Source organism: Agelaius tricolor, unplaced genomic scaffold (genome assembly GCF_023055355.1).
Source record: "Agelaius tricolor isolate 1412-34295 unplaced genomic scaffold, bAgeTri1.0.p SCAF_3, whole genome shotgun sequence".
Classification (NCBI taxonomy): Eukaryota; Metazoa; Chordata; class Aves; order Passeriformes; family Icteridae; genus Agelaius; species Agelaius tricolor.
In genome coordinates, this window is record NW_027269263.1 from 57258976 (window position 1) to 57279700 (window position 20725).

General features: G+C 40.9%; 1 protein-coding gene across 2 annotated transcripts in view; it reads left to right on the forward strand.

Annotated features, from left to right (window-relative positions):
* RELN (reelin) overlaps positions 1 to 20725 on the forward strand; it is a 283789-nt gene that overhangs the window by 256812 nt on the left and 6252 nt on the right. For both annotated transcript variants that reach the window (XM_071423955.1, XM_071423956.1), the window contains exons 49-63: positions 1220 to 1413; positions 2520 to 2776; positions 4166 to 4320; positions 5111 to 5325; positions 5603 to 5780; positions 6792 to 6967; positions 9204 to 9310; positions 9728 to 9970; positions 10501 to 10676; positions 12233 to 12306; positions 13162 to 13323; positions 14101 to 14258; positions 15109 to 15328; positions 16329 to 16526; positions 16924 to 17022. In XM_071423955.1, coding sequence (XP_071280056.1) covers positions 1220 to 1413; positions 2520 to 2776; positions 4166 to 4320; positions 5111 to 5325; positions 5603 to 5780; positions 6792 to 6967; positions 9204 to 9310; positions 9728 to 9970; positions 10501 to 10676; positions 12233 to 12306; positions 13162 to 13323; positions 14101 to 14258; positions 15109 to 15328; positions 16329 to 16526; positions 16924 to 17022 — 2612 coding nt within the window. The remainder of the gene's footprint in view (positions 1 to 1219; positions 1414 to 2519; positions 2777 to 4165; positions 4321 to 5110; positions 5326 to 5602; positions 5781 to 6791; positions 6968 to 9203; positions 9311 to 9727; positions 9971 to 10500; positions 10677 to 12232; positions 12307 to 13161; positions 13324 to 14100; positions 14259 to 15108; positions 15329 to 16328; positions 16527 to 16923; positions 17023 to 20725) is intronic.

Consider the following 20725-nt stretch of genomic DNA (forward strand, 5'->3'; position numbering starts at 1 on the left):
TCTTGTAGGCAGCTCCTCCAAGCACTGACTCTTTCTTCTTGCAGCAGCCAACTGACTCCAATTCCCCTCAACCAAACAATCCATTATTTTATATCACTCTTCTTCTTATTGGCTACAGCTGTGTCCTGTTAAAGTCAGGCCTGCTCCTAAGCTTTAATAATTAGCTCAGCTGCAACTCTTTAGGGGGTAAGATTACTTTCTATACTTTATATTCTATCCCCCTACAAAAACTTTCAGACCAGAGTTTGGTGTGGCTTCTAATCAGACCACAGAGGTAAATGAATAACTAGCTATTTGCACTTGTATGACTTGCACATGGTCTGTGACAATACAGAGCCACAGAAACACAGAATGGGCTGGGTTGGAAGGGGCCATGGTGGGTAATATGGTCCAGCCTTCCTGCCCAAGCAGGGTCACCCTAAAGCACATTGCATTCATGTGTAGCCTCATCCTTCAGATGTCTCACAGGTGGTTTTCAGAGTAAGCTCACAGTAAAATTTCCTAGGTTAGCTACATATGAAGGTGTATAACCCTGACTGCTGCTGAACTATAGTTTGCTAACAAATAACCTAAGGATTATAAAAATGATGAAGTAGTATTTTAGAAACACATAAAATTTATGCCTGTAGATCTCTTCTGTCAAATTTATAACTAAATTCAAACTGACAGAAGTTTTCAAAAATAAACTAACAAAAGCATTACATTTCCACTTCATTCCAGTAGGACTAAGTAGACACCCACTAACAGACTAAGCAAAGTGAAATATATAAGGTGTTGTGGAAAACACACATACTAAAATTGCTTTGCCATTTGATTGTTTGCATAAGTTGAATCATTAGCACATGATCTGTGATTCATTAATTCTGCATGGAAAACTTCATGATTTACAATGGAAGCATGGATTTCTGCAGGTTTTTTATTAAGAGGAAAGGTGAATAAATTTATGTCTTAAACATGAAGGTACAAGTAGCAACATATGTAGATACACAACAGAAATTTTTAAAATGAAACATGACTGACATGTCTTCAGGGAAAACATATATATATATATATTGTTCTGTTGTAGGTTTACCTTTAAAATAATTAATAAAATTTTGTACAATCTTAAAATTTTTGCAGCATGAATCCACATTAATAGTGACTGCATAGTCTAACACTTTTTATGAACATAAATTTTGCCAGACAACACCAGCCAACATATTTTTTCTTTGCTTTTAAGGGCTGCAGCCGTATGTTAGTTACAGTGGATTTGAACCTCACCAGTGCAGAATTCATCCAGTTTTATTTCATGTATGGATGTCTGATAACTCCAAATAACCGCAACCAAGGAGTGCTGCTGGAATATTCTGTGAATGGTGGAATCACCTGGAGCCTCTTAATGGAAATTTTCTATGATCAATTCAGCAAGCCCGGGTTTGTAGATACCTTCTTTCTGCCTGTGTAAATTTCTCTGCTAAAGTCAGATGGTCTTGAATGTTTCACCAGAACCTGTGGGATATATTAGTGCTGTGGTTTGGATGTCAGGTTGGGATGTAGAAGTTTAGCTTGTACAGTCCTAGAGGTGTTTATTAATGGCCTTGGTGCATGTATTGAGAGCATCAGCATCTGTGCAGCTGCTAGGCCAGAAATGCAAAAATACCTAGGAGCCTGTAGCAGTCTGTTAGATTTGCAAATGGTTGCAGGAAGATAAATTAATAGCTACTGTAGTGATGTCCATCCTGTTCTTAAAGCTGCTAACCTTTGCAGTTTATTTCTTTATTGGCAAGATCATAAAATCAGTGATTGTTATAAGTTAGTTACAAAATGGTGTGGCTAGGAGAAACTGCATTTCTGCAGTTATCCATCAGAAGGATGGATACACTCAAGCCCTACTTTCAGATGTTTGTGAGAGTCAAATCATGCATATATGTGAGCTGACCATTTTCTCACTGACTAATTTAAAAGAGTCACAGAAAATGGGGATGTGAGGGACCCATTATTTGTTATTTTTTTCAAGCACATCAAGAATCACTAGCACTTTAATTGGACATGAGATTTCAGTGTACTATTTTCTACTGTTGTAATGGAACAGATAAAACTGTACTGGAACACTGCTTTTTCCAACCTGGAGCCATTCAGCAGATAGCAATCTTTATTTCACCTGCACACTCTCCTTCTTAACACTTTCCTTAATAAAGGCCTTATGGCCATACTCTGCTGGTCCAGACCATTGCATTCAGTCCCATAAGGACACCTGGAGCAAGTGACATTGTTCAAACCATGCCACAGTCTGGGTGCTGACCTTTTCCACCTATCTCTGAGCCCCTGTCCTAGGGATGACATTGTGAGTGATCAGAAAGATTTTTGTTTCAGAAATATCTCCTAGAGGAATCTAGGCTAGACCAGTCTTCTTCTTTCCCAAATTCCACGTATTCTAGGAAACATCAGGAATGGACTTGGTCAAAGCACCCAGCACAGAGCATTGCAAAGTGTCCTCCTCCCGCAGCTTTCCTACAACTAACCCCCAGCTTTTATTCCAGCTTTGTGAACATCCTCCTTCCCTACGACGCCAAAACCATCGGGACCCGCTTCCGCTGGTGGCAGCCCAAGCACGACGGGCTGGACCAGAACGACTGGGCCATCGACAACGTGCTGATCTCAGGCTCGGCCGACCAGCGCACGGTGATGCTGGACACCTTCAGCAGCGCCCCGCTGCCGCAGCACGAGCGCGCCCCGGCCGACGCGGGGCCCGCCAGCAGCACCGCCTTCGACATGGCCCTGCAGGACAAAACCACGGGTAAAACTCCCACCTGCATCCCCGTTAGGGAGCAAGGAGCCAGTGCAGTGATGTTCAGGTCTTGCTGAGCCTCTGACTCTCTGTGACGGTGACTGTTGAGCAGATCTCCCGGTTGCGGCTAAAATGAGGCCTAGTAGGGGTAGTGTAGGAGTTTGGGAGGGAGTGGGAAGTTGTTGGATTTCTCAGGTGTTTGTGGCAGAGGCCAGTCATGCTATGCAGAGGATAAGCCCTACGTCCCCAATTTGGTTGTAAAGTACAGCTTGAAGGGGAGCAGTATTGGCTTCTGCCTGTCCATGTCATCAGCTGATAAGTAGGAAGGACATGATTCCAACTCCTTCTCAGCCAATGAATAGGACAATTCCATTGCTGTAGAGGCCCTGTCTTTTGATTTTTGTTTGCAAAAAGCAAAATGAAAAGATGCAATGCAGCTTTTTTACTGCATGAGTTTATTTAGAGGGTTAATTTATTTTAAAAGGAAAAAAAGGTAACTTAAAAGTGACAGGTTATTCTAAGCAGATTTCTTATCCTGAGTGCCTGTTCCCTATTTATTAACTTTTTAAAATTTTCTTTAAGGCATTTAAAGTTACATTTTACAATTAAACGTTGTCATTATCGTGTAAGAGTTCTATCGTCATTACATTGCAAGGGTTCCATATTGCCAGAGTTTTGTACCTCCTTGATGTTTCTTGTAGGTAGTTCCTCCAAGCACTGACTCTTCCTTGTCCTCACAGTAGCCAACTGACTGCAGTTCTTCCCTCAGCCAAACAATCTACTCTTTTATAACACTCTTCTTATTGGCTACAGGTGTGGCCTGTTAAAATCAGGCCTGCTCCTAATCTTTAATAATTAACCCAGCTGCAACCCTTTAGGGGGTAAGATTACATTCTATACTACCTTTATTTACCTATATTCTATTCCCCTACAACTAAACTTTGTAGAAGATGCATTTTTGTATGTTTATAAGGCTTAATAGCTACCATTGCTGGGATACACTTTGTGCAGACATGTAGGCAACACCCATTAAAAGGCTCTACCAAAATGTTCTGTGCAATAGAAGTTCATATTTTAAGTAAGTCTCAGATCCTTTCTTCTTTAATATTAAAAATTATGCTGTAATGCTCGTCTAAGTGAGCAAGCTCATTAGTAAGCTTTCAGCAAGTAAGCTGTAAGCTTACTTACTTACTTACTCAAGTAAGAGGTGCTTTCAGCAATAAATGTGATAAATGTAATACATATTTACATGGGAACAACGGGGTACTGACATTCTCAGGAGCAATACTAAATAATTCTCATGTAGGCTGAAAAATAAAGCTATGAATCACCTTTTGTGGTTAACTGTTTAATTTATATTGTCACTGTATATTACTGACGTTGCCATTTATTTTCAAGTGAATGAACACTGGTTATTCCATGATGATTGCTCAATTGAGAGATTTTGTGATTCTCCTGATGGTGTGATGATCTGCGGGAGCCACGATGGCAGAGAGGTCTATGCAGTCACCCACGACCTGACTCCTACAGAAGGCTGGATTATGCAGTTCAAGGTAAAATCTGTCTGCAGTAAACTTATTCAAAACCACACTTTGTTCCAGGTCTAAGTAGATCTTTCAGGAGGAAGGATGATGTATAGGCCTACACAGGAGCCATTCCCTGCTGGGAAAAATGTTGTTATTAGGCCATCCTCATTTTTCTCACTTACTCTGTGTTGGTCTCAGATGTGACACATTCTTCTCTTCCAGCACTGCAGTTCTATGGACATTGTGTAATAAAGATATTGCAGATCTACCAGGTGGCTATTTTGTTACATCTGCTGGTGAGGGAGAAGCAGCTCCACAGTAGTTCCCTCTGCTCCTGGGTTGTCATGCACTCACATCAAACCTGCATCCAAGCTGGCCTTTGTACACCCCTTTACTAAATTAAGGAAATAACCCAGCAATATATGGAAATTACAAGAACCCTTTGCACATCCATCCATAAAGATGGTCTCCCTAATCTGTGACCTTCCCTGAAATATTCAAATCTCAGGTTGTGTGGGAGGGGATATTAACTTTATTTGTTATGTAGCACTGGCACATAACAAATGTCTAAGGCACAAGTGTCAAAACCTGGAAATCCAGAAATGTGAGCTATCTAGAAGAAAACAAAATTCACAATATAGTGTCTGTTCTCAGTCTTGAGAATATCAAAGAGATCTGCAGGTGACTGGTACCATACAGGCACTGTTACTGCTGTCATTTCAAGCAAAATTCTCCAGTCAGTTTTCAGGTTCAAACATGTTTTTAAACTCGCCCACCACAAATGATTCTTACTTACTGATTGTCTCTTTTTTATTAGGTGTCTGTTGGATGTAAACCCTCAGAAAAACTTGCACAAAATCAGGTCCATGTGCAGTACTCCACTGACTTTGGCGTTAGCTGGAGTTACTTAGTACCTCAGTGCTTACCAGCCGATCCAAAATGTTCTGGGAGTGTCTCACAGCCATCTGTCTTCTTTCCCACAAAAGGATGGAAAAGAGTAACTTACACACTGCCTGAAAGCCTTGTGGGCAAGTAAGTATGAATTTGTTACTCATTTTGTCTTTTGAGTTCCTGGAAACACAACAGGACAGCTGCCTATTCATTTTCTTTCAAGGAAATTGCAAATAGCATTGTTCATGTTCATTACATTATGGATATCTAAAAAAATCCATTTCAATAGGTACTTCCACTATTTGTGGAAGCTCAGAAGATAGTACAGTCATGATTATATTGTGTTTAATCACCTTTTTTCAATTGAGCAAAGTTGTTTTATGACTTTGTCTGGTTTTCTTCATTCCTTTATATCTAGTCCGGTGAGGTTTCGGTTCTACCAGAAATACTCAGATATGCAGTGGGCCATTGATAATTTCTATCTGGGCCCTGGCTGTCTGGAAAACTGTAGAGGTCATGGAGACTGCCTGAATGAGCAATGCATCTGTGATCCTGGGTATTCGGGTCCAAACTGCTACCTGACCCAGACACTGAAGGTAATTTTATTGCATGTTTTAAGAATGAATTTTGGCATGTGTTTGACTGGGAAGGAGAGAGAGGAGAGATTGATCTCACTGGAAATTTAGCTTTGATTCCTGTCAGCCTGAAGACATTCAAACGAATTTTCAGCCCTTCCATCAATTTTTTAACAAAACTATTACTGCATTATTCAAGAATGGGTTTGTTGCTTTGAAAATAACACTTAGCCTGAAAAAGCTGATAAAGTTCATTGTTCATCTTTTAATTATCATTATAGGATGTAAATCACCCTTGCACATGTAGTTGTATTTGAACAAACTAGAAAGATTGTCTTTACTGTGAAAGAGCTTACTGAAGTAGGGAATAAAGGAAAATGGCATAAAATTAGAAAATTCATTCACATGGCTGTTTGGCTGTTACTCATGTTACCCAATAACAATCAAGTGGACTCTAGTTAGATATTGCTAATTTAAAAGTTAAAAAACCCTAACTTGTCAGTTATCATGTAATTTGAATTATTATAACCTTCTGTTGTTCATCTGAAATACTAACTACATGAACAAATATAATTTTCTGTTTGCAATTTTTAATTATATCATCATATTAAGGACACTTGGGATAAAATGGTAGCAATTTTAGGGGAGTTTAACTGCTAACTCCTTAATGCCAGGATCTCTGGTTTTGCTGAGGAAAGATATAGAATATTTTTTCTCACATGCATACAGAAGTCCCCTACTGTTGCCCTCTGCCATCAAAACCTTGCCACACAAACTCAACATTTTCATTCATTTGCACATGCTGCATTACCTCCCAAGTATGTTAAAATCCAGCCCTAATATATTTTCACATTTAGCCAATTCAGTTGAAGTGGCTAAATAGTCAGCCAGAAGTGATTATGCTCAGTCACCCTGAGAAAAATTTAGTGTTCTTGAGCCCTTCAAACATGTTAGGTCAGTTCCAGCTGTGATTGTCAAAAAAAACTTAAAATCTTACTTACCTGTGCTTTATGTTAAATACCTTACTTACAGACCTTCCTGAAAGAGCGCTTTGACAATGAGGAAATTAAACCGGATTTATGGATGTCCTTAGAAGGTGGAAATACCTGTACTGAGTGTGGAATTCTGGCAGAAGACACAACTCTGTACTTTGGAGGTGCAACTGTGAGGCAGGCTGTCACTCAGGACCTGGACCTGCGCGGGGCAAAGTAGGTCATGGTTCTGTGGCATTGTCGTGGGGAGCTCTGTCATACACTGGCAAAGCAGCAGGCAGCACAGCTGGTAGCTCTAGGAATTCCTGGGCCACCACAGGAGCAGCACCACCTGAGGCAGACACTTGTAGCAGCCACAGGGCCTCCCTGGTGGTCATTTGCTCTTGGGGTCTCTAGCTGGTCAGAGTGACCCCGAGATAAGTTAGAAAGTCTCTTTTCCCAGCCTGGTGGTCAAAGAAGGTGTCAGAGCTCTTAATTTCTTGGTCTCAAGGTTGGTTATTGTATCTTATCTATAAAATTCTTTCTCCTGACCTGACGAGTTGACTTACCAATACCTATGCTAGACAGTGAGCTTCTACTCTAAACCAATCTAAAAGTGAAAACATCACAGCAGAAGATGGAGGCCAAGAAGAAGAAGGAGAAAGGCAGGACACGCCCAGATTCCTCCATCTTGCCCCCTGAACCCCATTCTAAAAACCCCAAAAATCTATTTTACACCCCATGATAAATTCACTATCATTCTACTTAAACTGTCATGGCTTGCAGATCTTCATGTAAGGTTGGTCATTTGCTCCATGGGTCATAATCAAAACCACAGGCATCTTAGGCTCTGTGCCAGGGTTTCTGAGCCCCCTGGCAGGGGTCTTGGCAGTCGAGGAGAGCCAGAGGGATGTCCTGAATTCCAACAAGTTGCCTAAGATAGGAAATGCCTAGTCGTGATGACTGGACCAAAGAAGCCCCTCTTCTGCCTTCAGACCTTCGTTATCTCTCTGTAAGACAATAAGTCACTTTCACCTCCACCCTTACTATTGGACTGTTTCCCAAAATCCCTATACCCTACATAAACCCCCATTTCTGCGCTGTTCAGCAGAAGAGCTGTCACTGTCACCCTTTGCAGAAGCTGCCAATAAAGACACCTCTGTGGAACCTCATACAGCCTTCTCCTCTCTCTCCTATGTCTGCCGAGGCACTTAGCAAGCAAAGAGCTGAAATCACTAAGAGCTGATCTCACTCAGGAGCTGAGCTGCTTGCTGAGATTGCCTGTGGCTGGGAGCCTGCCTGACTGACCCAGTCAGATGGAGCTTAGCAAGACTTTGCTATCCAGACACCTACAGTCTGAGAGACCCTGAGAACCCTCACCATAACAAAATAGACACTCAGGAGATTATGATTCCCAGGGCACTGGGGTTATGATTCTCAAGGTGCTGATGCTTTCAGATGAGTCACAAGGCTCACCCTAGCACAGTGGAAAGGGTCTGACAAGTCCATGTGAAGCAGCAGCATTTCTTTGTCCAGAAATGCCATGGAATCAGCAACTTCTGTCCTGCAAAGAGGCAAGACACCAGTCACCAGGGCATCACCCCTGGAGGCACCAGCTGTGTCTCTCACTGAGCTCAGAGCAGAACCTCTGCTGGTTGCTCTCTCCTGGGTGCCCATACAAGATCCATTCCATTTCTATGCTGTTGGAAAGGATGACTTATCAGGAAAGCAATGGAACTCTGTCAGTTTAGACAGGCTAAGGACAGGACATGGACAATTTCAGCATCATTTCTCTTGACTATATGGCTTTAATGAAGCCACACACTCTGACTTCTTAAATTTTGCAATTTTGCTGAATTACAGGAAGGAAGGGGCCTCAGGGAGTCTCTAGTCCAACCTCATGCTCAAAGCCAGGTAACATGGAATTTAGGGCAGTTTGCCCAGAAATTTGTCCCATTGGATCTTTAAAAACCTCCAAGAACAGAGATCCTACTGTCTGTCTGTACTGTAACACTTGTACTAGTGTTCAGTTACTCTGAGTTATTATTTTTCTTTTTTTTTCCCCTGTTAAATCCATTTGGAACTTCATATTTTTTTCAGAGTATGACCTCTGGCTCTGAGCTCTGGTTCCAACCTTGCCTCATTTTATCTGTCCTTCATTGATAAAAGGGCACCTTAACACATGGTGAGCTCCCATTCCACCAGGAATCTCAGGGAACTCTAAGCATAGTAGCTTCCATCCAGTCTGTCCCTGGCTGGTATATTTGCAATGGGTTACTCCCAGGGGCAGTTCTTAGTTGAATTCCATGAGGTTCCCATGAAAATTTTTCCATGAAAACCTTTGTAGTACTTGTGTATCAGTGTTATTTGCTAAAAATGCTGGGATTTGGAACAATTTCAGCATGTCTGTTAACAGAAAGCAACCACTGTTCGTGCAAGTCTAACAGATGTGATCATATACATTTACTCTTAGGTTTCTGCAGTACTGGGGGAGAATTGGGAGTGAAAATAACATGACAACATGCCACAGACCGACTTGCAGAAAGGAAGGAGTGCTGCTAGACTACTCCATTGATGGAGGCAAGTATATACTGTATTTAAAGCTGAGCTACAGTCTGGTTCTGTATCCACCCACCATGAATACCTGACAAGTTGTCAGAGATCCAAAATAAAAAGCTAATTCTTAATTGCAAAGCTATTTTTGTCCATGTGAAGATTTTTCCCCATCTAAAAGTTCCATCTATTGCTCAGAAGTTTTCCATAATCTTCCTGCCTTATTTCAGTAATCAGTGGCTTCCACCCAAGCTGATTATTCCTTTTTACAATTGCAAGATTACTCTTGGAGTGAGTAACAGTTGCCAACTATCCTTAGAAGTTAAGCTCTATCAGAAGACCATAGCTATTACTTTTTATTTCCTATTATCTTACTTTAATCCTCTAGAAAATTCTACCATATGCTTGGTTTTATATCACTAAACCTGCATCTTTTCATTCTAGGGATATCCTGGACTTTGCTCCACGAGATGGATTACCAAAAGTACATCTCAGTGAGGCACGACTACATCCTGCTCCCCGAGCACGCCCTGACCAACACCACGCGCCTGCGCTGGTGGCAGCCCTTCACCCTCAGCAGCGGCATCGTGGTGCCCGGCCCCGAGCGGGCTCAGTGGGCTCTGGACAACATCCTCATTGGGGGAGCAGAGATCAACCCCAGCCAGCTGGTGGACACCTTTGATGATGGTAAAACAGGCTGCCACACTCATCTCTGGTCTGGCGTTATCTGTTCTTGTCTTACCTGAGCCCTGTGAGCTTGCAAGCGGATTTTATTTTATTTTAACTCTGCACATTTTTCACTTTGTAGTCTAATGCTGTTTATATGCTATTCTTCATGTTATTCATAGAAGTGTGTAAATATATGTATGTATGTATATATATACACACACGTATATTCCGACGTATATGTGTGCACATGTTTGCACACAAAAAAAATTTTCTTTCATTCCAACTCATTTCATTTAAATTTCTGGTATTATGCTTTTATCTCTTCATATTTTTTAAAAGTACTGTTATTTAAACACTATAATTACCTTTCTGGCGATGAATGTCTTTATTATGTCTCTCTCTTTGTACCTTACTGTGTGTCATTACAGATAGCATAAATGTAGTGTCCATATCACTAAAGTACTCTGTCAAGTGATTCTGTGGATTCATTTCTAAGCCTTGATGTTTACCAAGACAATGCAGTAATTTTATTTAACTCATCTTTATAGAAGGCACTTCTCATGAAGAAAATTGGAGCTTTTACCCTAATGCAGTCAGAACTGCAGGGTTCTGTGGAAATCCATCATTCCATCTCTACTGGCCAAATAAGAAAAAGGATAAAACACACAACATCCTGTCCTCCAGGGAGCTCATTATACAGCCAGGATACATGATGCAGTTTAAAGTAAGAAATGTTCTCTCTCTCCAAAGTAAAGAACACAATGAAAATTCATCTAGTGCGTCTCCAAAAATTACTGTTCTTCCAACTAGGATGCTCAATTGGATGAATAATTAATAGTGACTTTTTTCCTATAAGTTAAAGGAAAATATAAAGTGTAGGTAATGAGAACAAGAAGGGCTGCATGAATGTAAAATGTCAAAATATTCTGACTGTCTGTAAGCTGTTGGGGTTAGTCAGAGGAATTGGAAGTCTAATACCTTTTTCCTGAAATGACTGGATCATCAGATACAGTAGGAATCATTTTCTAAGGTGAGAATAGATGCCATGCAGAATAATTTTCCCCTAATTTGTGGAGGAACAGAAAAAGTAAGGGAGAAGGCTGGAGAAGAGCATCATATGGAAAATGGAAGTATGTTCAAGTAGAAGTGCCCCTTCTACTTCCTTGTGTCATGGCAAATGGCCTAAACCATCAGAGAAACACTTCTGAGTACTTTGATTTGAGGTAGAATTCTACCCAGGGCCAAAGGCAACAAGTAGTTGTTTTCCAGAAATGTTCTTGGCTGTTCCCCAAGTACCTTGTCTTAAACTAGGAACTAACATGAAAGTAGGGTTATCAAAATACTAATCTATTTTCTTATTATGTTTTTTTCTTGCTCTTCTGTTTAACAAGATAGTTCCAGATTTTACCATCTTCCACTGATCAATATTTTCACCTTTTCTCAACGTCACTGCCTATTTTATAGTGACTGTCCAACATAATCCCTAAAGCACTGCTTCTCCACTTAGCATGCCAAAAAATTATATACAAGAGGAGTCTCTGAATTTTTTTACTACTGAATGTCAAGACTGCCTCCAAGATGCTTATTTTACCCAGCCTATCATCTTTTTCCTCTATTTTAAGACCAAAATTTGGATAAACCATCAGCATTTAATAGTTCATATTACTAAACTCTCACTGCAGAGATTTTCTTTCCTGACCTTCTCCCCATTTTTCTTCACTGCTTACAGCAAAGATTTTATTTCTAAACTAAGAACTCAGCTCTAGCATGGCTTCTGTTTGGTTTTGAAATTTAGCATTGTAATGTACACTGGGTACTGTAATCTTTCTACTGTAATATGGAACAAATATGTCTATTGTTTTAAATAGAAAAATTCTGTTCCTAAATTGGACTGATTTAAAGTTTATGTCCACATGTTTATCATTATGAATTTTAAATTTCATAGGTGCTTCATTTTTGGAAATGCCAAGGAACTGTCATATATTTTGTTTCAGAAAAAATGTTTGTTTAGATATTTAATTTGGACTTTAGAAATGAAGCGTTAGGATTCTGTTAGGAAAAAACAGTAGCAAGGAAGTAAAATTCTTTAAATAAAAACAGTATCTGAAGTACCGTGTCCTTTGTTTTCCATCCACTTTTGATGGATTTTACCCAAGTTCTAAGTTGATAATCCCTCCTACCCATAATAAAGAAACAAAAAAATGAGAACATAACTTGATTATATATCACTTTAAATGTCTACCTGACTTGTTATAGCAGTTGATTTTATTTGTGCTATAGATCGTGGTTGGCTGTGAGGCAAATTCTTGTGGGGACCTCCACTCAGTGATGCTGGAGTATACAAAGGATGCCAGGTAAATGACAGCAGAATACACAGACCTGAAAAAAAAAATAGTATGACATTAAAAATGTAGAGAGCTTCTATTTATTAAAGCTTTGCTTTGCTATTCATGTTGTAACATGAATTATTGTAATATGCTTTGCTATTCATGTTGTAACAGAATCTGAACAAAGCCCATGTGCAAGCACTGGGATTTGTCTACATAACTCCCATAAATTCTCTTTATATTTTATCCCAGACCTTGACAGATTCATGGCATTGAGCTTGTAGTTACAATCATGAGCATGTTCCTCTTAAAAATGTGCTCACAGGAAAACACATTTGCAGGAAACTAGTAGGATACAGGACCAAGCTGTCATGAATTGGGAGTTACTGAACTCCAAATTGGTCTCTAACTAGCTAACAATAACACTGCCTCATGAGCTGTAGAATAGCACCATGTTATAATTTGTAAAAATGAAGGTATATTCTGTGCTCAAAAAGCTGTGGGTGAAAATGTAGCAAATTCTATTGGGACCCTTATGAACACTGTAAGAAAAAAGGCTAAGGAGCTGCCTCCTAAATAAATCCTGTCACGCAGCCCAGAGCAGCTGTATGTACCACACTGCTGGGAGTACCACCACCAAGGGCTCCACAGCACTCAAACATCCCCCTGGCTGCACCTGTGCTTTGACCTCTCACCTCTTGTTTATTTGGCTTATTTATTTTCCATGGCTCCAGAGCATGGAAACTATTGTTGACAATCTCTTGTTTCTTTAGTAAGACAGTCAATGTCATGACCCTTAGAAATAATCTGTTTTCCTTTCATTATTTTTTCAGTTGTTCTAAAACTTTTTTCTCTTTTTTTTTTTTTTTTTGCTTCCTATAGGACAGACTCATGGCAACTTGTCCAGACACACTGCCTTCCATCCTCATCTAATAGCATTGGCTGCTCCCCATTTCAATTCCATGAAGCTACCATCTATAACTCTGTCAACAGCTCCATGTGGAGAAGAATAACTATCCAGCTGCCTGACCATGTCTCATCCAGGTAGGCTCATGAAAGGTTAGCTCACTGTGGACCTATAAAATGACAGCTGTCTTGCTGGCATGGTTTACTAGGAACAATTGGTGAATTAAAAATTATTCCTTATTGTGGATTTAAATTTGATACGTTACTAATTGTGGAATTCACATTCTCTGAAAAATCCCTTCGCCCAGGATTTTTCTCCTGGGAAGCTGAGGAGCCTCAGAGAAAAGGAAAACAATTCTTATCTCATTTGCTTCTCCTGTGTTGTGCTCACATGTGGAATGTGTTTGGAGGTTGTTTCCCCACAGGTGATTGTTTCATTGGATTCTGGTGTGAGTTGTTTTGACTTATTGGCCAATCAGGGCCAAGCTGTGTCGGGACTCTGGAAAGAGTCATGAGTTTTCATTATTATCTTTTTAGCATTCAGTAAGTATCATTTCTGTGTTATTTAGTATAGTTTAGTATAGTATTCTTTAATATAATATAGTGTTATAAAGTAATAAATTAGCCTTCTGAGAACATGGAGTCAGATTCATCATTTCTCCCTGCCACAAGGGTCCCTGCAAATACAATAACTAATGCTCTTCAGGAAGCTTTTTGTTAATAGACGTCACTACTGCCAATTATGCAGCAGGCTGGGTCTTTTCCCCTCATATGAGGGGGCTGTGACTTCACTTAGAGAAGTCAGCAAATGTAACATTTTGGTTACATTTGCTGCTGGTGTATTAGAACATCACTGTACAGGTGTGTTTAATTGCTATGCATCCTAATGCAGTGTTTGGATGTTGTTATTTGCAGTGCAACCCAGTTCAGGTGGATTCAGAAGGGAGAAGAACTGGAGAAGCAGAGCTGGGCAATTGATCATGTGTACATTGGGGAAGCGTGCCCAAAGCTCTGCAGTGGCCATGGGTATTGCACAACTGGAGCCATCTGCATCTGTGACGAAGGATTCCAAGGTTCCATTTCTTCATTTCTCTTCTGTACATCTACTACAGTCTAGTCCAGCTCAAAATTAAACAAAAAGACAAAGTGATGTATCATGTCCAAATTCATCACTGGAATGTCTGAGTAAAAATCCAAAATTAATAATTTGTCAGGGTTCCAAATAACAGCTTTTCCCCCTCCTTACTCTTTCCATATTGAGCCAGGAGTCTCTCCCACTTGGCACTGTATGGAAAGTCCACCCAGCCCTCATTGAAGGCAGAACATGGCTACTTGATTACCCAGAATTGGCTTCCACCCCATGCTCCTTCCAAGGGTGCATCCCAGAGGATGTGCAAATGGGATCCAGATGTTGGTGACTGGCATCTGTAAGGGACTCTGTGCCCCATCAGGACAGAGTGTTCTGCTCTAAGCCCTCAGTGCAGCTAAGCTCATGTCTAATGGTACCTGAGTGCCCTTGGTAAGCTCTAAGTGCTTTGTGGGAGTGGAGCCAGTGTTTAATGTCTTCCAGGAGATCCTCATAACTTTATAAGATCAGATCCCTTCCGAGTTTTTAGACATATTTGCCTTCAACCCACAATTGGGTTGGGTTTCTCCTATTGGCATCAGTGCAAAACAGGAGAAATTGTATTGCAGTTCTTGAAGTTATACTGCTGTAAAAATTAGACTCAGCCTCAATTTTGTAAAAATGACTGCTGTATATCAATGTGCACATTATTAATGGATCTGCTGAAATATACTCAGGCTGTCCTCACACTGAATATTGAGTCACAACCTTGAAAAGAATTACAATGACCTGTAACTCAATTTTCTCCATTCTTTCTATTTTTTGCATATTTTACAACTTCATTGTGTCATTTTTAGGTGATGACTGCTCTGTTTTTAGCCATGATCTGCCAAGTTATATTAAAGATAATTTTGAGTCTGAAAGAGTCACTGAAATAAACTGGGAAACCATTCAGGGGGGAGTGATAGGGAATGGATGTGGACAGCTGGCACCCTATGCCCATGGAGATTCGCTCTACTTTAACGGATGTCAAATAAGACAAGCTGTGACCAAGCCTCTGGATCTCACCCGAGCAAGGTAAGAGTTTGAGCCTAAACAGCTCTTTTAACAATTCATGAGAAAGGAAACTCTTCACAAGGATGTGCAGCCATGTGGGCCAGTACAGATGAGGATGGACTGACCTGGCAGTGCCATGCAGTTGGATGTGGCTGGCAGAAAACATTAGGGTTGGCAAAATGCTTTGTGATTTTGATTTGGGAGATGGAGAGTGAGGATGTCAGATGAAAAGGTCAGATGTTTTCATCATGCCCAACAGAGCACTGTCTATGTAAGCCAACACTGACAATGAAGCTGTTGGCAAAGACCGGACACCAGACTGCCTGGACCAGTGCCTGATCTGATAAGACAAATCCCATGTTTGTATGTGCCTCCACAAATGGTTATGACTAAAGATGTTATTTAGCAATTACAGGGTCATTTTCTCATTTCAGTTGTCAAATAGAATTATATTCACCTGGCAATGAACAGGAGTATGTTTTTCATCTATTGAGCCTCTTTGGCCATGGAAAAACAAATGTAAACAGCCTGTGCTGGCTCTTAGCAGAGTGACAGCTTTCACAACTGGTTTATATTGAGTTGTCCAAAGCAAGATTAGAAACAGGATGAATTGGCCAATGGGCCAGATATAAATCAGGCTCTTCTCTTCTTACTTGAACACCTGGGTAGAATATTATATATATATATATATATATATATTTAGGCACTTTCTTATATTCAACCTTTATTTGTCCTTCTTAAACTTTTCATACTCTCATTTACATGTTTGCATTTTTATCCATCTCAGTTTTGTGCAGATATATTGCAAAATTGGATCCTGCCTGCAACAATATATTATACATAGCAAACTATTATTTTGAAAGGGGACCTGTGTTTTAAAGATGTGAGAACAGTTTATTTTGCATGTTAAAGTAATGATTCTTGAAAATGCTACAAGTTTTGCAATAAACCTAAAATACTATTGTTCCTGTTTGAATAATTTTGCATATTGAAAATATTTTTTTCTCTCTGTGTTTTACAGCAAAATCATGTTTGTTTTGCAAATTGGAAGTATTTCACAAACAGACAGTTGCAATACCAATCTGAGTGATCCTAACACTGTAGATAAGGCAGTGCTCCTCCAATACAGTGTAAATAATGGAATTACATGGCAAGTAATTGCACAGCATCAGCCAAAGGACTTTATACAAGCCCAAAGAGTGTCTTATAACGTTCCCTTGTGAGTACCCAGTCACATTTCATTACCTCTAAGTGCACAAGTTACATTTCTGCTAAAAATAACCTATCTTTGCATCACTGTTGAAGAAAAAAGGTTGATGAGAGGGTAAACAATGAAGAAGACTTAAGAAGAAGGCTGATTAAGAAATTCCAGGCTAGTGTTTATCAATGCACTTAAAAAAAAAACAGAAAGAATACTTGTTTTGAAGATTAGGAGAAAAAATCCTCCCTACCTGTGCGCATTTTTACCTATTAAGTGTTTTACACATACAATATGTTGATGTTCAGTGACATAGATACAATTTGACTTTTCTCTCAGTTCCTGTTGGGGGATAGGTAGGGATATGCAGAGCACCAGTAGTCTGGAGCTCTGACAGGCTCTTGTGTTTGTGTGACAGGGAGGCACGAATGAAAGGAGTCTTACTGCGCTGGTGGCAGCCCCGTCACAACGGAACAGGTCATGATCAGTGGGCTTTGGACCACGTAGAAGTCGTCCTGTGAGTATCAGCTTCACCTCATCCCACCCCACCTCAGAAAGCACTGAACTTTCTCCAGCATGACATGAGTATTAAGCTCATTAAGAACCATTGTGGCCCAGGGAATCCTTTCTGAAAGGGAAACCTTTAAAATCCTATCTTTCCTGATGCTCTGCCCTGACTGCAACAGTCAGTAGTTAAGATGGACACAAAGTAAGTGTCACAGCAGGGGGGTGTGTGGAAAAAATCGTGGAAAAATGCAGGAGGGAAAGTGGGGCTTTATCACCTCCAAGTATTGCTGTGGTCCTGTAATGCAGCAATGACTATTAAAAAATGATTGTGCTGGGACATAAGAAAGGATATCCTGTTCAACACTGTGCTGCCATTTAAGGCTGATCTATATCCTTTCAAAGATAAAAAAGATTCTTCTGTATTGTTCATTGCACAAAGTAATGTTGTTGTGCCTCTTAAAAATTTGTGTTAGCAACTAATGCCTTATTCATTTCCTTTTTTTAGTAAGAAGGATACTGTTCAGAAACAGGGTTCACTATATCAGGTTCCTATGGTCCGAGCTCTATATTCATCCCCTTGTCAAGATTTTACCAAGTCTGCACCCTCCTGATTCTCCCATTCTTGAGATGGGTTTCGCTGGCAGCTAACCCGTTTTTCCTGTGTTGCACCACGAAGAGATGACCTGCTTTTTCTCTAACAATTTAGTTCCAGTAGAAGTGAAGTGCTAGTGGCTTCCCGGGCAGGAACTCATCGCTGGCAGTGGTTGGCAAAGAGAGGCGAGCCTGCTCCATATAGATAGGTTCAAACATTCTTTTTATTGAACAATGTAAAAACAAGCATTGGAGAAATAAGGCTTAGATAACCTCTAGACCGTGTAATTATAGCTATGAGGTTTCTGAATTAGCAGAGGCACTGCAAGTAATGTTTTTTAACAGTAGAAAAGTGAATTGTCTGATTGGTAGTTAGTCCTGTTCTCCTTTCCACCAAGAAGCACCAGCTTGCATGGCACTCATATCAACCCCAAACCAAACTGGTCCCAACACTGAGTAACTGTACACCCTCCACTGCTTTTACACACCTTGCTGGGCTCTGCTTCCATAACATTAAGCTTAAAACTGGAAGGAACAGAGGAGAGAAATGGATATAATTCCTGGTTTAGTCAATCAATGGCTGTATGATGCTGCATCAGGAAAGATATGGAAGAGTATGAGCCTGCAGGAAGGTCACCATGTTTAGGAAACCATTGAAAGGGGAACTGGTCACTCTGAAATATTCACTTCTTTCTACCAAGTCTTTCTACCTTGCAGTTAAAAATAAAATGAATGGAAAAAAAAAAACCATGTAAGAGAAAAAATAAAGTATAACGTTACCCATCAATCCAAGCACTGAATTAGGGGCCATAAGTAGGAATAAAACAGATCTTTAAAAAGTTATTCTGAGGCTGAAATGTGGAGAACTTCTCTGACAATGAGATCTGCCAGTCTGTAGACTTAACACAGAAGTTGAGTGATAACAACAAGTCATGTGAGATATGTTATACTAGAATGGACATAGCAAGTAATCACACCTTGCCAAGAGAAGGAACCAGGTGGGCACACAGGTCTCCTCCCTTTTATTATTTTAGTCCTGTTAAAGAGATTTAAGGGCTTCTGAAAATTGCTGTAAATATCAGGCTAGAGGCAGAGGATTTCCACCCTGTTCAAGTGACATCTGATACAATCCACAGACAGACCAAACTGGACTGATTTCTCCCTTACCAAGCCCTGTGAAACACAGTGCCATGACTCCTTATTTCCCAAAGGCCAGATGTAGAGTTCCAGTCCCTGCTAACTGCAACACATGAGACATACTGCTCTCAGGAAGTGCAGAATTCCATGCCATGGTGCATCTGGTTCCTATACTGGCATGTGCTTAGACCTGACAGCTGCATTTAACTCCTCTGTTTTGCTTAACTTCTATCGGCACATTGTAATTCATCAAAATATTCTTTAGGCCTCCACAAATTTATTTGCAAGTAACCTGCAACTTCCTCATCAATAAATACTCTCACCTGGGTTCTTCTGTAGCTCTGCTATTTCACTTGGTCACCTCATACTGATCACTTTACCCTCAGCACTTCAGTTTCTTCACCTGTTAAATGATGAAGACAGTCACCTCCATGAAGTGCTTCAGGGTATCAGCAGGGAACCTGGATCAGTACTCACCCTAGATGATCCTGCACACACCAGGGCTACCAGGAATCACACTGTGACTACTAGGGATAGGACTTGGCTTCCATTCTTAATATTCCTTCATTTTCCAAGGAAGGGTACAGAAGCACCGCCTGCTTCTGGGAACAACAACCCCCCTTTCCCAGGCAGCTCTGCAGCAAGAGAGAAGGAGGCAGAGTCCTCTGGGTGCTCTCCCTTCCCACCAAGATTGCCAGGGGAGAGCTCTGTGGGCAATAGCCACCCCAGGGCTGCAGAGAGGCACAGCCTGAGCTTGAGCCATTCACCAGGGTTTGTCTCTTCCCATTAATTCTATAGGGAGTCATTGGAGAGTCAGTAGGCTTCTGTCTGGCTTATTCATCCCAAAGCTAGGATACTTTAGGAAATACCTGTGCCTCCTAAATTGGAAGTAATTTCTGTTGGAACTCTGGCCTGGTCTCAGAAGGCCATGAACATCTCTAGATATGAACCCATCGATGGTCAATGTCCAACACAGTCTGTATTCAGTCCTCTTACAATCCTGCATTCCACCACCCACCTGGGTGACACCCCATACACCTCTCCAGAGCCATCAAAATTATCCTCACTGGCTCTGGTTTCAGTCCTAGATTTTCATCTTTGTGATCTGTGTACCCACGTTGACGCAACAGGCAAGCCTCAGCCTGTGAGGTGTTGGAGCAAGGAGCCAGCCTACACTAGGAGGTGTGGTTTGGGACATAGATAAATTCCTGGCTTTCCACACATCTCTTCTTGTGTTTTCTTCCCTACCCTGTGGGGTGACAGAGGTCTCATTTTCCCAGCCTGTGTGTTGGCCTGGCTGCCTGCACCCCCAGGTGCACAGCTAGATGCTGTGCCAGCTTTCCCTCAGCCCCCAGGCAAGTGAGCCATGCTCTCCTTGAGCAGGCTAAGGGCTGCAGGGAAAGCACCTCCAGCAGGCAGAGCTGATCTTAGGAAGGCAAAGAAAATAAGGATTTTCTTGGTTTCATTTCCCATCCAAAACAGGGGATGTCCCTGCTCCTCCCTAGAGTACTCACCCCAGGGGCATATCTGTGAATGTCTGCTTCCATGGCCCAACTCTTCTCAGCAATCCAAAGGCTTGCAATCAGTTCTGTCCCAGGCCTAGCTGCCAAGTCATAGTGCAGATACTGCTGCAGCTGAAGCACAGCCAGGGTCATGACACTGTTTAGTTCAACCAATTTCTGAATCAAGGGCCACCATCCTCTCACCAGCAAACATGCCTTCAGGATGCCATTTCTTTGATTCCTTTTTGCCCCCAAGAAAATTGCTGTGGGGAAAAAGATCAACCTGCAGATTATACATGCATGCAAAATATCTGGCAGTGATATAAAAGACCAAAGATGGATGCTTTTGCATCTTACTTTAAATCATTCCACTTCTGAATGAACTCTTTGAATCACTCAATAAAAAGCAATATTTTTAAGATTGTGATGCAGCTGCAAATGAACTTAAATTGAGCACCTCTTTTAAACAGATGAAACCAAATA